The 18577-nt window shown below is 35.7% G+C and overlaps 1 protein-coding gene across 5 annotated transcripts in view; it reads right to left on the bottom strand.

Moving 5' to 3' along the window:
- Nucleotides 1-18577, bottom strand: part of LOC149788604 (histone deacetylase 11-like) — a 64756-nt gene that overhangs the window by 13129 nt on the left and 33050 nt on the right. For all 5 annotated transcript variants that reach the window (XM_089974666.1, XM_089974667.1, XM_089974664.1 and 2 more), the window contains 2 exons: nt 9415-9531; nt 284-466 (listed from right to left, as the gene is read on the bottom strand). In XM_089974666.1, the coding sequence (XP_089830792.1) occupies nt 284-466; nt 9415-9531 (300 nt within the window). The remainder of the gene's footprint in view (nt 1-283; nt 467-9414; nt 9532-18577) is intronic.

The raw sequence follows: 18577 nt of genomic DNA, 5'->3' as shown, positions 1-18577 counted from the left end.
CAAGATGGCTACCTTGGCAGCCATTTGTTTTATGTCAGGTCTGCATCACTTTCATTTAGATCAACCAGACATCATAAGTTTTCAAGCAAAAAAAACCTTAGTTGATATGACAATTCATTCAGGAGGAGTACCAATAAAAAGATGTTTGACATAGCTGCTTCAGCAACCATACTGGACATCCTTTATCTTTATTTTCTGAAGAGGAATCTCTTTTCCACCAAAGATAAAAATAAGGATAAACAAAACAAAGATGCAGTAAAAAAAATAACACTTATTACTCTACCTGATGAGCATCCAGGTCAATAATCATTGCCTTGGAAACTTTAGGATTTCGCTCGAACAGGAACATGATTGCAAGTGTAATGTCTGCATAAGCACAGAATCCTCCCCCTCTGTCAGAGGAACAGTGGTGAAAACCGCCTCCAATGTTGATCCCCCACCCTCTCTCCATTGCAAGCTTGGCTGCCTATGTAAATGGAGGAAAGAAACAATTAAATTGAAGAATGGTGAATCAAACAACCTGACTTCACCTCATTATCAAAATAAAAGATGTGAAGATGAATGGCCACCTAGGTCAAAGATTGCTGACCTGGCTACCATCAACTCAACCACCAAATGGGATGACAGTAAGCTAAGTAATCTAGATGGAATAATCCTTATACCTGAATGATCCTTATCAAATATGGATGCAAGTACTCTTCAATTATTAAAGTTTTAATTTAAAATATTGCTGTTCGTTTGTTTACACTTGAATGATCTACAAGTCTTAATGAGTTCTGCTACATTTGGTTTAAATTTGTCTTTTTTGTCATAAGACTCAAATAGTTTCAAGATTACCCATTTTTTATTGATAAAAGAACCCATGTTTAATTGTGAACTGACAATGTTTGCAAAAAATTTAAAAGGTTTTAATATTAATAGAAGTCTAAGTTAAATTTGGTCTAAATAAGTCTAATAGTTTTTGAGAAAATGTCATTGACAACTGCAACTGCTCATAGCAATTGTGAACCATCTGAACAAACTGAAAAGACCCTAATGCCACATGCACTTCATCCTAACTTACACTTTTGAAAGAAGTCACCAAAAGGTTTGTCCATATTTAGTAATGTGACCATATAAGATGAGACATCAGCTTTGTCCATATTATATATGATTATTCTAGTTACAATCAAGGTGACCATGCCCTCTGACTTATTTAATCCCAAAATCAACAGGCTTCTTCCTTACTCAAAGTACATCATCTACCATATTTTGTCCTTGTAGTGCTGAAGAAATGATGTTGCATAAACCATTTGCCACTGTAGATGGTGGAAAACGTTGTGTTATTGTGCAGAAAACATTTTTCTTCTATCACAGTGAACTTTATCTCTGACCTTTTGATGCCGAAATCAAAATAGTCTTCTTCCTCACTCCAAGGAAAAAGCATCGAAAACGTTTGGTAACTGTAGACAGTGGAAAACTCAAGTTGTTGTGCATAAGCTATTTTGCTTTTTTTCAATCACTGTGACCCTGACATTTGAGCTTTTGACCCTGAAATTTCTATGTTTTCTTTACCCCAAGTGCAAGTCATCCACAAAGTTCGGGAACAGTAGGTGGATGGATGGGAAACATTGTAACAATCTACTCTATGGCAGCATAGAAAAAATTGCAGCCATAGTTGATCCAAGATCTGCATAAATTTCAAAGATCATGATGCCATAATACCCCTTAGAAATCAGTCAAATTCTAGTGAAGAGTTTGTTCAAGTTTTTCTGGGGCCGATGTGGCCAAGTGGTCTAAAGCACTCACTATTCTGGATCACTGCCATCTCACTTCTGTCTGTGTGGGTTTGAGCCTCTCAGCTAATCTGGATATGTGAGAAAGCCTGCCAGTAGCTTCTCATGGGTCAGTGGTCTTACCTGGGTTTTCCAGGGTTCTTCCTCCACCAGTTATACTGGCTGCCACGTATAGTCTATCTTGTGCTGAAAAAAGGCACTAAACCCTAGAACAACAAGTTTTTCCAAAAATTTTCTATGTTTATATTCGTGAATGGCTGCTATATTTTATGTGGGATTAGTGTCATTTGTAAAGGTGTGAAAGGGCTTTACAGCAGAATGTAAGCCTGTTAAACATTTGTTGAATACTGGACATGAAGGTTTTTGTGGACTAAAACTAATTTTAATGATGCAATACTTATCTGTTATTACTGTTTAGCTTACTCTATTCCAGACAGAAAATACCCATGACCTTATGATGGGAATTCATCCTGCCAAAAAGCATCTTTTGAGACAGATCTCAAATCTAACTCATGATCCTGGCCCATTCATACTAACCCTTTTCCTTTTTCAGGACTAGTCTTAAAAATGTCTGATCCATAACCCAGACCCATGCACATTATCCCTCCTTCATTTTCAAGACTAGCCTTAAAAATAATGGGCCATCAGTGTGGAGCAGGAGGAGGGAATCAAACAGTGACATTTTATTTCTGTACACACCTGAAGTACTAAGTGCACTACCCTCATTTATATACACCCTTGAAGTACTAAGTGCACTACCCTCATTTATATACACCCCTGAAGTACTAAGTGCACTACCCTCATTTATATACACCCTTGAAGTACTAAGTGCACTACCCTCATTTATATACACCCATGAAGTACTAAGTACACTACCCTCATTTATATACACCCCTGAAGTACTAAGTGCACTACCCTCATTTATATACACCCCTGAAGTACTATGTGCACTACCCTCATTTATATACACCCTTGAAGTTCTAAGTGCACTACCCTCATTTATATACACCCCTGAAGTACTAAGTGCACTACCCTCATTTATATATACCCCTGAAGTACTAAGTGCACTACCCTCATTTCGAAACTGAGGATGTGATGGGCTGATTCTTCCCAGGACTATGAACCCTGAACCCTGAAGAATTAGCCCTCCCAGCTCCAGATGAGCCCCGACACTGGAATCTCATCCATCTGCACACATACAGAAGTGATGGTCAGAAAAAACACAGGAAAGAAACCAGCTAAGTAAAATGCTAATAATAATAAAGAATACTATCCTACACAACATTTTAAGAACGAAAGGTGTTTGATCACTAAACATAAATGAAGGTAAGGACTGCAGCCTCCTTCCAGGTAATAAAAGTAGCAAAGTCAGATTAAATGAAATTTGAAATTCCAATGATTTTCTACCGTATCAAAACAATAAAGCCGAATCAATGCAGACCAAGTTGCCAAGGACACGGATAACATAATACCTACCGTATCAAAACAATCAAACAGAATCAATGCAGACCAAATTGCCAAGGACACGGATAACATAATACCTACTTTATCAAAACTATCAAAAAGAATCAATGCAGACCAAATTGCCAAGGACAGTACATCTATCCAGTAATGGATGTATGGACATTACACCCATCCAGCTATGGATGTGTGGAAATACCAAACTATCCAGTAATGGATGTATGGACACTACACCTATCCAGCTATGGATGTGTGGAAATACCAAACTATACACTAATGGATGTATGGACATTATACCTATCCAGCTATGTATGTTTGGAAATACCAAACTATCCAGTAATGGATGTATGGACATTCCACCTATCCAGCTATGTATGTGTGGAAATACCAAACTATCCAGTAATGGATGTATGGACATTCCACCTATCCAGCTATGTATGTGTGGAAATACCAAACTATCCACTAATGGATGTATAGACATTACACCTATCCAGCTATGGATGTGTGGAAATACCAAACTATCCACTAATGGATGTATGGACATTACACCTATCCAGCTATGGCTGTGTGGAAATACCAAACTATCCACTAATGGATGTATGGACACTACACCTATCCAACTATGGATGTGTGGAAATACCAAACTATCTTGCAATGTATGTGTGGACATAACCGCCTATCAGGCTACAGATGTATGGACATTATGGACATAACCACCTATCAGAATAAGATATATGGACATTCCTATCAGGCTATACATGTATGGACATACCCACCTATCTGGCTATGGATGTATGGACATTATAGATATACCAAGCTATCTTGCTATGGATGTATGGACATAACCACCTATCAGGCTATAGATGTATGGACATTAGAGACATACTCACATATCAGAATATAGATGTATGGACATTATGGCATACCCACATATCAGACTATAGATGTATGGACATTATGGACATACCAAGCTATCTTGCTATGGATGTATGGACATAACCACATATCAGGCTATAGATGTATGGACATTAGAGACATACTCACATATCAGGCTATAGATGTATGGACATTATGGTCATACCCATCTATCAGAATATAGATGTATGGACATATCTATCAGGCTATGGATGTATGGACATTATAAACATACCCACCTATCAGGCTATAGATGTATGGACATTATGGTCATACCCATCTATCAGAATATAGATGTATGGACATATCTATCAGGCTATGGATGTATGGACATTATAAACATACCCACCTATCAGGCTATTGATGTATGGATATTATGGTCATACCCATCTATCAGAATATAGATGTATGGACATATCTATCAGGCTATTGATGTATGGACATTATAGATATTCCAACCTATCAGGCTATGGATGTATGGACATTATGGACATACCCACATATCAGGCTATGAATGTATGGATATTATAGACATACCAAGCTATCATGCTATAGATGTATGGACATTATAGACATACCCACATATCAGGCTATGAATGTATGGATATTATAGACATACCAAGCTATCATGCTATAGATGTATGGACATTATAGACATACCCATCTATCAGGCTATGGATGTATGGACATTATGGACATACTCACCTATCCGGCTATGGATGTATGGACATTAGAGATATACCAACCTATCAGGCTACAGATGTATGGACATTACGGACGTACCCACCTATCCAGCTATTCATGTATGGACATTATAGACATACCCACCTATCATGCTATGAATGTATGGACATTACAGACATACTCACCTATCAGGCTATAGATGTATGGACATACCCACCTATCAGGCTATTGATGTATGGACATTATAAACATACCCACCTATCAGGCTATTGATGTATGGACATTATGGTCATACCCATCTATCAGAATATAGATGTATGGACATATCTATCAGGCTATGGATGTATGGACATTATAGATATACCAACCTATCAGGCTATGGATGTATGGACATACCCACCTATCAGGCTATAGACGTATGGACATTATGGACATACCCACCTATCCGGCTATGGATGTATGGACATTATAGACATACCAAGCTATCATGCTATAGATGTATGGACATTATAGACATACCCACATATCAGGCTATGAATGTATGGATATTATAGACATACCAAGCTATCATGCTATGTATGGACATTATAGACATACCCACCTATCAGGCTATGGATGTACGGACATTATAGATATACCAACCTATCAGGCTACAGATGTATGGACATTACGGACATACCCACCTATCCAGCTATTCATGTATGGACATTATAGACATACCCACATATCAGGCTATGAATGTATGGATATTATAGACATACCAAGCTATCATGCTATAGATGTATGGACATTATAGACATACCCACCTATCAGGGTATGGATGTATGGACATTAGAGACATACTCACCTATCCGGCTATGGATGTATGGACATTATAGATATACCAACCTATCAGGCTACAGATGTATGGACATTACGGACGTACCCACCTATCCAGCTATTCATGTATGGACATTATAGACATACCCACCTATCATGCTATGGATGTATGGACATTACAGACATACTCACCTATCAGGCTATAGATGTATGGACATACCCACCTATCATGCTATGGATGTATGGACATTACAGACATACTCACCTATCAGGCTATAGATGTATGGACATTATGGTCATACCCATCTATCAGAATATAGATGTATGGACATATCTATCAGGCTATGGATGTATGGACATTATAGATATACCAACCTATCAGGCTATGGATGTATGGACATACCCACCTATCCGGCTATAGATGTATGGACATTATGGACATACCCACCTATCCGGCTATGGATGTATGGACATTATAGACATACCCACCTATCATGCTATGGATGTATGGACATTACAGACATACCAAGCTATCATGCTATAGATGTATGGACATTATAGACATACCCACCTATCAGGCTATGGATGTATGGACATTATAGACATATCCACCTATCCAGCTATGGATGCATGGACATTACAGACATACCTATCTATCAGGCTATAGATGTATGGACATTACAGACATACTCACATATCAGGCTATAGATGTAATGATATTATAGACATACCCATCTATCAGGCTATGGATGTATGGACATTATAGACATATCCACCTATCCAGCTATGGATGCATGGACATTACAGATATACCTATCTATCAGGCTATAGATGTATGGACATTACAGACATACCCACATATCAGGCTATAGATGTAATGATATTATAGACATACCCACCTATCAGGCTATGGATGTATGGACATTATAGACATATCCACCTATCCAGCTATGGATGCATGGACATTACAGACATACCTATCTATCAGGCTATAGATGTATGGACATTACAGACATACCCACATATCAGGCTATAGATGTATGGACATTATAGACATACCCACCTATCAGGCTATGGATGTATGGACATTACGGTCATACTCACAAATCAGGCAATAGATGTATGGACATTACGGTCATACTCACAAATCAGGCTATAGATGTATGGACATTATGGTCATACCCATCTATCAGGCTATAGATGTATGGACATTATGGACATACCCACCTATCAGGCTATAGATGTATGGACATTATAGACATACCCACCTATCAGGCTATGGATGTATGGACAATATAGACATACCCACCAATCAGGCTATGGATGTATGGACATACCTATCAGGCTATAGAAGCATGGACATTTTGGATATATCCACCTATCAGGCTATAGATGTATGGACATTATAGAGAAACCCATCTATCAGGCTATGGATGTATGGACATTATGGTCATACCCACATATCAGGCTATAGATGTATGGACATTATGGTCATACCAATATATCAGGCTACAACTGTATGGACATTATAGTCATATCCACCTATCTGGCATCCTATCTGGCTATCGATGTATGGACATACTCACCTATCAGGCTATATATGTATGGACATTATTGTCATACCCATCTATCAGGCTATTGATGTATGGACATTATGGTCATACCCATGTATGTGGCAACCTATCAGGCTATACCTATCATGCTATAGGTGTATGGACATTATAGTCATACCCACCTATCTGGCATCCTATCAGGCTATCGATGTATGGACATACTCACCTATCAGGCTTTAGATGTATGGACATTATGGTCATACCCATCTATCAGGCTATTGATGTATGGACATCATGGTCATACCCATCTATCAGGCTATTGATGTATGGACATTATGGTCATACCCATCTATCAGGCTATTGATGTATGGGCATTATGGTCATACCCATCTATCAGGCTATTGATGTATGGACATTATGGTCATACCCATCTATCAGGCTACTGATGTATGGACATCATGGTCATACCCATCTATCAGGCTATTGATGTATGGACATCATGGTCATACCCATCTATCAGGCTATTGATGTATGGGCATTATGGTCATACCCATCTATCAGGCTATTGATGTATGGACATTATGGTCATACCCATCTATCAGGCTATTGATGTATGGACATCATGGTCATACCCATCTATGTGGCAACCTATCAGGCTATACCTATCATGCTATTGGTGTATGGCCATTATAGATATACCCACCTATCAGGCTTTAGATGTATGGACATTATGGTCATACCCATCTATCAGGCTATTGATGCATGGACATTATGGTCATACCCATCTATGTGGCAACCTATCAGGCTATTGACATATGGACATTATCGACATACCCACCTATCAGGCTATTGATGTATGGACATTATGGTCATACCCACCTATCGCAGAGGATTGTACCCACGACTTCCTGCATCCAAGGCAGACACTCTAATCACTAGGCCAACAGAGCGGTCTACAAATATGTAGCTAATGCAAACAAGCTTATATGTATGTGTCCTAACTGAACTACAAATATATAGCTAATGCAAACAAGCTTATATGTATTTGTCCTAAATGAACTATAAATATGTAGCTAATGCAAACAAGCTTACATGTACTTGTCCTAACTGAACTATGAATATGTAGCTAATGCAAACAAGCTTACATACACTTGTCGTGATTGAACTACAAATATGTAGCTAATGCAAACAAGCTTACATGTACTTGTCCTGACTGAACTACAAATGTGTAGCTAATGCAAACATTTCTCTGAGCAAACAGGATAGACTGTCATGTCTTATTTTCTGTCTGAATTTCTGCCATAATTATTTAAAGCAATAAGATGTGAATAAAAAACCTATGTAATTTCAAGGTAAATCACTGAAATCTCAACGATAGTAACTGAATTCAGATAAGATTGTCTATACCTTAATCACTGAACTACATTTTGTAAAGGTATGCAACAGTTAAATTGAAATAAAGTTGACTGAATGTCAACCACATTTTTACAAGCTGATGTAAAGAACTCTAGAAATACAATGAACTTAAACTGGTTGTTTATAATTTTAAACACAATATCCATTCCATGAAAGTATTCCATTTAAGTGCATAATGCTGATCTCTAATATTTACTTAATTTTCGAAACTCACAATTTCACAAAATCTAAAATTCTGTCAAATATTAACCTTTGTGCTAGTATTTCTGTTAAAAACATATACACATGTAATTCATAAACAAAGGACTGATTCTCCAATAGTAGAAAAGAATTTCCAAGAATTAAATGTATGACCATTTCTTCCTTTTAACTGTCGAGTGTTGAAAATATCTCTGATATTCTTCAGCGATAACAAGATTTTCAAATGAGTTGCCATGGTACACATAATGGATGTCAGCGTGACCCCATTTTCATTCAGACTGAAGAACACATCATGGTAAGTCTTTTTTTGGTGAAAAGCCTATGTCATAATGATCGACCATTCTGTAGGAGTAGTGACAAGATTTCTAAGACAGTCACTCTATTGGATGTACGACTGGCACCATTCTTATTTAGGACCAACTAGGTATGATGGGAAGACCAATGGTGACAACCCCCATGCTGATACAGCCAGACACTTGAATCTTGATAAAACTACTAATCATATTAAATGTTCAATGAAGAACCTTCAATTACATGGGTCTTTTTAATTTCGATAAAATTAAAGAAGCTACATATGCTAAAAAACATACCAGAATTGTTCCTCCAGTATGGTAACGGAAAGGCTTCAGTACTTTTCTTTGGACAATGAAGTTTGGTAATATGGCCACTGGGGGCACCTCTGTGATAGCAGCTACAGTCAGACTCCACTGAAAAATGAAAAATACCCATAGCTATTCCAAGACTCCATATGCTTCTGGTGGGTTATTATCACATGGTGATTCAACCAAGAAACATGGATATGGTACTACGGTACTGAATACCAATTATTGCATGTATTTCTGTTTACCTTTTTAAAAAATAATTTTTGTCATGTATGAATAATTATTAAACTAAGATGTTTTCTGCCAATTTTTGTGAAATAGACTCGCTAATAATCAAATACTTCAAAATGGTAGATAGGACCAATAATTCAAACTTTCATTGAAGTCAATCAAACAGATCTCAATCTTGCATTTAAATAACATGGTGACATATTTTTTTCACTCTGTAACAGTGATGCCCAGGCTTCAAGCTTGACCATCAAAACATACAGGCATCTTTGGTTGGATGGAACAAGCATAGAAAATTTTCTTTCAATCTGTCCACTAGAAACCAATTTATTTGCCAAAATTAAATGTAACGTATTGTTTTAGTAACAATGATATTGAACTTAAAGCTACTGACATTAAAACTGTAAGCTTCTGCCTCTGGAAAAGAGCAAAATGTGGACTAAATTTATTTAATTAAAATTTGCCCACATGAACTTGTTAATTTGCAGATGCACTTTCTTCTTCCTTTCATTATGTATGATTGTATTGTCAGAACATGACAACAAACTGGACATAATCCATTCATGTAACTTTGTACATGAAATACATGTGGCATGAGTGTCATATAGGAACTCTTTCTTATGCCCATCCTTACCCAACACATGTAACATCTGAAACAAGAAATATTTCGAATGCCCAAAACATGCGATGATATAATAAATAATGTATTGCATCAGCATCATTGTTATCGTTACTACCTATTCATATTTGAAAAAGCTCTGAGTTTATTTGTATTTTTGCTAATAAACAAGTTGTAAATTTATTTCTTCCATAAATAACAGTGATGCTCCATATTTTAGTTTGACCATCAAATCAATAGGCATTTTTCTTTGGTTGGAAGGAACCAGAATAGTAAATTTTCTTTAAATATGTTCACTAGAAACCAAGTTATTGTACCAAAATGAAACATAATGACAAAATCTATATTTAGCAACAATTATACTGACATTAAAGCCACTGACACCAAAATTGTAGGCTTCTATCCTTTGTTACGAGGAACATAAAGATTGAATGTCTTTGAAATCTGCCCACATGAACTTATTAATTCTACAGATACCAAACAGAAAGATAGCAAATGGACACCAGTAAATTATAATACCCTGCAATTTTGCTAGGAGAGTATAACTAGATTAATGTTTGCAAAACACATTTATCTCCAATCCACATCAAAAGGTCTCAGTACAAATAGTTTTAAAATAGAGAAAAATGTTTAAATTACAATAATCCCATGAAAATCCAATCAGTTCATCTAAATATGTAAACAAGCATGTCCAACAAATTGTATTTATCTACATCAAGTTAATTGCTTAACTATGCTAAAAATGTATGAATAAAAAGTATTTACGATATAACAGTGTGACAAAAATAATTTAAAACTTGCTGAAATGGTCTGAAAATTTATTCCAGTTATCTACATATGGATACAAATATGCTACAAAAATTTTTTGTGTCTATGTCGGGTGCTTCTTGTGCAGTGTGGCTAATAAGCTTTATAGGACAGATTGATGGATGAAAGGATGATGTATAGACACATGTATGTATGTACATGACCAAATCAAGATTGGCTAATAAGCTTTATAGGACAGATTGATGGATGAAAGGATGATGTATAGACACATGTATGTATGTACATGACCAAATCAAGATTGGCTAATAAGCTTTATAGGACAGATTGATGGATGAAAGGATGATGTACAGACATGTGTATGTATGTACATGACCAAATCAAGTCTGGCTAATATGCTTTATAGGACAGATTGATGGATGAAAGGATGATGTACAGACATGTGTATGTATGTACATGACCAAATCAAGATTGGCTAATATGCTTTATAGGACAGATTGATGGATGAAAGGATGATGTACAGACATGTGTATGTATGTACATGACCAAATCAAGTCTGGCTAATATGCTTTATAGGACAGATTGATGGATGAAAGGATGATGTATAGACACGTGTATGTATGTACATGACCAAATCAAGATTGGCTAATATGCTTTATAGGACAGATTGATGGATGAAAGGATGATGTATAGACACGTGTATGTATGTACATGACCAAATCAAGTCTGGCTAATAAGCTTTATAGGACAGATTGATGGATGAAAGGATGATGTACAGACATGTGTATGTATGTACATGACCAAATCAAGTCTGGTTAATATGCTTTATAGGACAGATTGATGGATGGAAGGATTATGCATAGACACATGTATGTATGTACATGACCAAATCAAGTCTGGCTAATAAGCTTTATAGGGCAGATTGATTGATGAAAGGATGATGTATAGACATGTGTATGTATGTACATGATCAAATCAAGTCTGGCTAATAAGCTTTATAGGACAGTTTGATGGATGAAAGGATGATGTACAGACATGTGTATGTATGTACATGACCAAATCAAGTCTGGCTAATAATCTTTATAATACAGATTGATGGATGAAAGGATGATGTATAGACACGTGTATGTATGTACATGACCAAATCAAGATGCAGTCTGGCTAAAAAGATCTATAGGACAGATTGATGGATGAAAGGATGATGTATAGACACGTGTATGTATGTACATGATCAAATCAAGTCTGGCTAATATGCTTTATAGGACAGATTGATTGATGAAAGGATGATGTATAGACACATGTATGTATGTACATGACCAAATCAAGTCTGGCTAATATGCTTTATAGGACAGATTGATGGATGAAAGGATGATGCATAGACACGTGTATGTATGTACATGACCAAATCAAGATTGGCTAATATGCTTTATAGGACAGATTGATGGATGAAAGGATGATGTATAGACATGTGTATGTATGTACATGACCAAATCAAGATTGGCTAATATGCTTTATAGGACAGATTGATGGATGAAAGGATGATGTATAGACACGTGTATGTATGTACATGACCAAATCAAGTCTGGCTAATATGCTTTATAGGAGAGATTGATGGATGAAAGGATGATGTACAGACACGTGTATGTATGTACATGACCAAATCAAGTCTGGCTAATATGCTTTATAGGACAGATTGATTGATGAAAGGATGATGTATAGACACGTGTATGTATGTACATGACCAAATCAAGATGCAGTGTGGAAAAAAAGAGGTCAATATAATGGCAATTTGAAAGTTAACAATAAAAAGTATACTCAGATGCACAAAATTTTGTTTTCATCAATTAATCACGCAAACATTACAGTCTAGATTATCAAATATCTAAACTAAACAGCATAGGAAAATTGCCACATAAATCGTTGTTTTATCTGCCCTACAAGAGAAAGATACAGACACAGAAATTTACCATATTTACTCACTTATAAGTTGAGTCAAACTGCAAATAACAATGACCCTGATCTGCCATTGCACAATGCGCCTGCAGATCAGGGTCTATGTTGTTTGTTCAACTGATTACTTCTAACAAACAGAACAGACCTGGATCCACCAACACATTTCACAATGGCAGATCTGGACTTGTGTAGTTTGCAATATGAGTCATCTTATAAGAGAGTATATGGTATTTAAAAAAGTGACTTAATATTCACATAAAAATTACACATTTTAAGCATCTGATGATGCCTGAGGTTTAAACATCTTTCATTTTCTTTAGAATTTAAGTAAGAAAAATGGGTGGAATGTTTTATAATAAATCTGATGTTAATTAAAAACAACAATCTGGCCTGTCTGCACTCATATTTCATATGAAGAAACTTTGTGAATAAAAGACCTGGTTCCAATCAATGACTGGTTTATAGAATGTGGTGTTGAATGGGAAAATATTGAAGCAACTGATTCTAGGACCTTGAAAATAATTATGCTAATAACAATTCAGAGAGTGTAATATTGTAATATGAGAAAAATGTAAATGATTCTTTTTTAAAAGTTACTGAAGAATGTTAAATCACTACGTCAGATTTTTGAAGAAATCTGACTGCAATAAAAGAATACAAGCTTCCTTGGAATGGACATCCACAATGGAGGTATAAAAGCGGTAAACAACATACATGCAGGGTAAGGGGTGCATTTCAAACACAGTAATCACAAAGGTTTCATAAAGGAAACACTGTTTCATATTTTTCACCTTGTTATTGTTGCAGACATAAATGTCAGCAATACAAGTAAACTCCTAAATGAATTTTCATCTCAGCAATTAACATACCAGTAACCTACTGTGGGGAACATATTACAGGTGCTTGAAAGAGGTCCTTAATAACTATATTTTGAATAGTACTGTCAACTTTGAATAAATATACCATTTTATAAGACTTATACAACATGTGCTTTACATTCTTGCAATATTTTTTCAGACCAATTACAAGGAATTATATTTCAAGAGCTTATAACATGACATGAAATTAAGTTTGGTCCCTATCCATTATGTATCTGATGTTCAATACATGCAAAGATAGGAAGTATACCAAATATTAATGGAAATATAAAATACCAGTATTGCCTTGACAATATTTTTCATATCATTTTAAGAACATGGGTAGCTCCTTGATAGAATTTTTTTTAATTTTCAGTACATTTTTACTAAACTGATGACAATTTTTTCAAGACTTAATACAATAGCCATGATGTCAGTAAAATTACTTTTTTCCTTGTTTACATAAATTAGAGCAACTAACTCTTTGTAATCTAATTAAAGGGAGCTAAATTTCATAGACTTTTGTGAAATGGTTAGGAGATATTTTGCTGAAAGGTTATGCTAATTCACCTGTAGAATTATCATCATAGTTTTACTGTTTCGCTCTGACCTGGGAACTGGCTACTAAAGATATAAATCAAATCTAAAAGTGCTGAGCCACATCTCCTGATAGGCTTATATGACAAGGTAATGGTAGTGAATTGTAAACTTTGTTTGGCAAATATCTAGTAATGGTCTGTAAATATCATCTCTGGCAATTGTGTAATGGTCGAGTAATGGTCTGTAAATATCATGTCTGGCAATTATCTAGTAATGGTCTATAAATATCATGTATGGCAATTATCGAGTAATGGTCTGTAAATATCATGTCTGGCAATTATGTAATGGTCGAGTAATGGTCTTTAAATATCATGTCTGGCAATTATCTAGTAATGGTCTATAAATATCATGTATGGCAATTATCGAGTAATGGTCTGTAAATATCATGTCTGGTAATTATCTAGTAATGGTCTGTAAATATCATGTCTGGCAATTATCTAGTAATGGTCTGAAAATATGTATGGCAATTATCGAGTAATGGTCTTTAAATATCATGTCTGGCAATTTTCTGGTAATGGTCTGTAAATATCATGTCTGGCAATTGTCTAGTAATGGTCTATAAATATCATGTATGGCAATTATCGAGTAATGGTCTGTAAATATCATGTCTGGCAATTAGCAAGTAATGGTCTGTAAATATTATGTCTGGCAATTATCAAGTAATGGTCTGTAAATATCATGTCTGACAATTATCAAGTAATGGTCTGTAAATATTAAGCTTAGCAACTGTCTAGCAGTGGCCAATAAAATATCAGGCTTGGCAGTTTTCTACAGGGCTCATCAAATCTCACAGCCTGACATCCCTATTATTCCTTTTGAATATCAGGCAAATAAAATTCTCCAAATCACAACTCTATTTGCATACTCTCCTATTTGTTTGTGCCCCAATACCAATTTTAAAAACAAAAAGCATCAAGAACATACATATATTTCCAATACTTGGTCAATTCATTCATCGATTTATAGTTTCTAACCTGACTGTCACGAGAAGGTAATTGACACTGTCAACTTAATCACGTTTCAATCTAAATGAAAACTCAATGTTAACAAGCATACAGACTGCTCATTGCCCTTTACTTGTTTTTAGAATAGTCCATTTCAATAAAACCTTTGTAATCAGCATGAAATATTCGCAATGTCTAGTTTAAATATTTCTAAAACAAAATGAACAAATAAAGAGTAACTCATATATACCAGTGTTCAAAGATCAGTAACTAAAGAATGTATGGAATTATTGAGATTATTAAAGACATCACAATTGTTGCTTGAAAATATAGACCCACCCATGCAAATATCCAACTGTCTTGCTAAAGGAACTCTCATTTGACTCAAAATGCAAACAAGCTGATAGATTTGGGACACCATGGCAACAATAAAGTTGAAAATAATAAATCAATGAATGAAATGACAATGTTTGTGCTTTTCTTTATTTCCTTCATTCCGCATGTTTTTGAAATCAATAGTGGGAGAACACAAAAAAAAAAAAAGGAAAGGGTGTGAATGCTATAGACCAGGGCAAGTGATTTTAACCCATTTTAAAATAAAATAGGCAAGTGTTTATTTTCATTATATAATCACTTTATCTATCTAATTAATCTAGCCACTGGTGCCCTCTAGGTGTACTGAACGATTATTTCTACCCTGTCCATGCTTTTATTTACATCCTGAATCAAACCTTCTGGTGGTCATTGATAACTGCTGCATATGCACACATTACCACTGGGGCACCGAGTGGCCGAGTGGTCTAAAGCGCTCTCCGTTATGGATCACTGCCATCTCACTTCTGTCTGCGTGGGTTCAAGTCTGCTAATGTGGGTATGTGAGAAAGCTTGCCAGTAGCTTCTCATGGGTCGGTGGTTCTTTCTGGGGTTTTCTTCCTCCACCATTTATACTGGCTGCCATGTATAGCCTATCGTGTGCTGAAAAATGGCATTAAACCCTACAACAACAACAACACATTACCACTTCATTGCATATTGGGCTAAGCAACCAAACTTAAAGGCCAGTCAAAATGTGTGAAACAAAACAAACCCAGTATCATTAATTAGCAGTGTTGTAAATGGCTTTGCTGTACTGTATTTACACAAGCCAGATCATCAAAATGACTCATCGTTTGATTTTAATCCACCGAGTCAATCCAATTAAATTAATTAAAGGCACTTTACTGACATTAGAGTTGTTTCCCTTTAAGAAATGATTCAATGGTAGTGATGATTTTTAACTTTTAATTTATTATAGAGAGGATTAAATTCCATGTGCAGATGTGTTTGAAGCAAAACAATTAGCAAAATGCAAATTTAGGAGCTGGCTCTGTTCATATTTAAGGGGAAGAAATTATGTTATAATCACTTTAGAAGTAGTTGTCCAGCAAAGTAATATGTGGATAAAATGAGTTTACAAAATTATTTTTGCAAGGGAGTTCATAAAGAAAATTCGGAGAAGGAATATTTATGTGAATTTGGACGGGTAAAACCTAGCTCTGCCATTGTGTGAGGCAACTATTTCTCCAAAGATACATTTGTCAGACTATGTGGGAACACAGAAATGTCAAATATGACACTAATAAGTGACTGAGAAATTTTCAGCCACATTGGTTGATACTTATCTCTGGCCTGAATTCACTGACTCAGAAGGAAAAATGTTTTGTAGTTATTGCAAATAATATCCCAATCTGGTACCGATTGAAAATTCAACCAGTGTATTTACTACTGGACTGACTGAAAGAATCAAGTCTCATGACAGTCTGTTGAACCAATCAAGTCTCAAGACAGCAGGTTGAACCAATCAAGTCTCATGACGGTTCTGAACATTACAAGGCTTATGATACTAGACAGCATATGAAAAAATCCCTCAGACAGAATTGCTGATATTTCACTATGAAAGACCCTATCAAAACCAAACAAGAGTGAAATGAAAAAAAATTAGAGCTCTTTTTGATCTAGACTACGGCCTAGCCAATCATGGAGAACAAGTTTTTGATACCAAATGTATAATATCAACCTATGGTTTAGTAAACTTAAATAAGTGTAAGAAATGTTGTACATCATTTCATTTGTTCATCCATCTCGTCAAATCATTTCAAGTTAATTATACTTTGAGACAAGTGAAAATGTGGGTGCATGGGACAAGTGAATTTTCTGCAACCCCCTGTCAGAATGAAAAGAATTTGCTCCACACTGATCAAATAGCAACGTGTAAATATCAGGCTGGTTAATTATCTGGTTGTGGCCTGTACATATGGTATCAGGCTTTGGAGTTATTTAGTAGTAATTGTAAATACCAGGTCTGGCAATTATTGACAAATCAGTCTTAGCAATTATTTAGTAATGGCCTCTAAATATCAGGGTTGGCAATTATCAAGTACCAGCCTGTAAATATCTGGCTTGCTTATTACCTAGTAGCAGAATGTAAATATCAGGCTGGGCAATTATCTTGTAGTGGTCAGTAAATATCTGGCTGGGCAACTGTATAGAATTGGCCAGTAAAGACTAGCAATTGTCTAGTTGTGGCCTATTAATGTCAAACTAGGCAATTATCTGTAAAGTAGTGGCCTGTAAATTTTAAGCATGGCAATTATCTATAAGTGATAAGTAAATATCAGGCCTGACAATTATCTAGAAGTGGCAAGTAAATATCAGACCTGACAGTTATCTAAAAGTGGCAACTAAATATCAGGGCAGACAATTATCTTGAAGTGGCAAGTAAATATCAGGCCTGATAATTATCTAGAAGTGGCAAGTAAATATCATGCCTGACAATTATCTAGAAGTGACAAGCAAATATCAGGCCAGACAATTATTTAGAAGTGACAAGTAAATATCATGCCTGACAATTATCTAGAAGTGACAAGCAAATATCAGGCCAGACAATTATTTAGAAGTGACAAGTAAATATCATGCCTGACAATTATCTAGAAGTGGCAAGTAAATATCATGCCTGACAATTATCTAGAAGTGACAAGCAAATATCAGGCCAGACAATTATCTAGAAGTGGCAAGTAAATATCATGCCTGACAATTATCTAGAAATGACAAGCAAATATCAGGCCAGACAATTATCTAGAAATGGCAAGTAAATATCATGCCTGACAATTATCTAGAAGTGACAAGTAAATATCATGCCTGACAAT

Source organism: Sinohyriopsis cumingii, chromosome 11 (genome assembly GCF_028554795.1).
Source record: "Sinohyriopsis cumingii isolate HCF-2022 chromosome 11, ASM2855479v2, whole genome shotgun sequence".
Classification (NCBI taxonomy): Eukaryota; Metazoa; Mollusca; class Bivalvia; order Unionida; family Unionidae; genus Sinohyriopsis; species Sinohyriopsis cumingii.
Note: the sequence above shows the minus strand (reverse complement) of the source record. Positions and strands in the feature narration are given on the sequence as shown.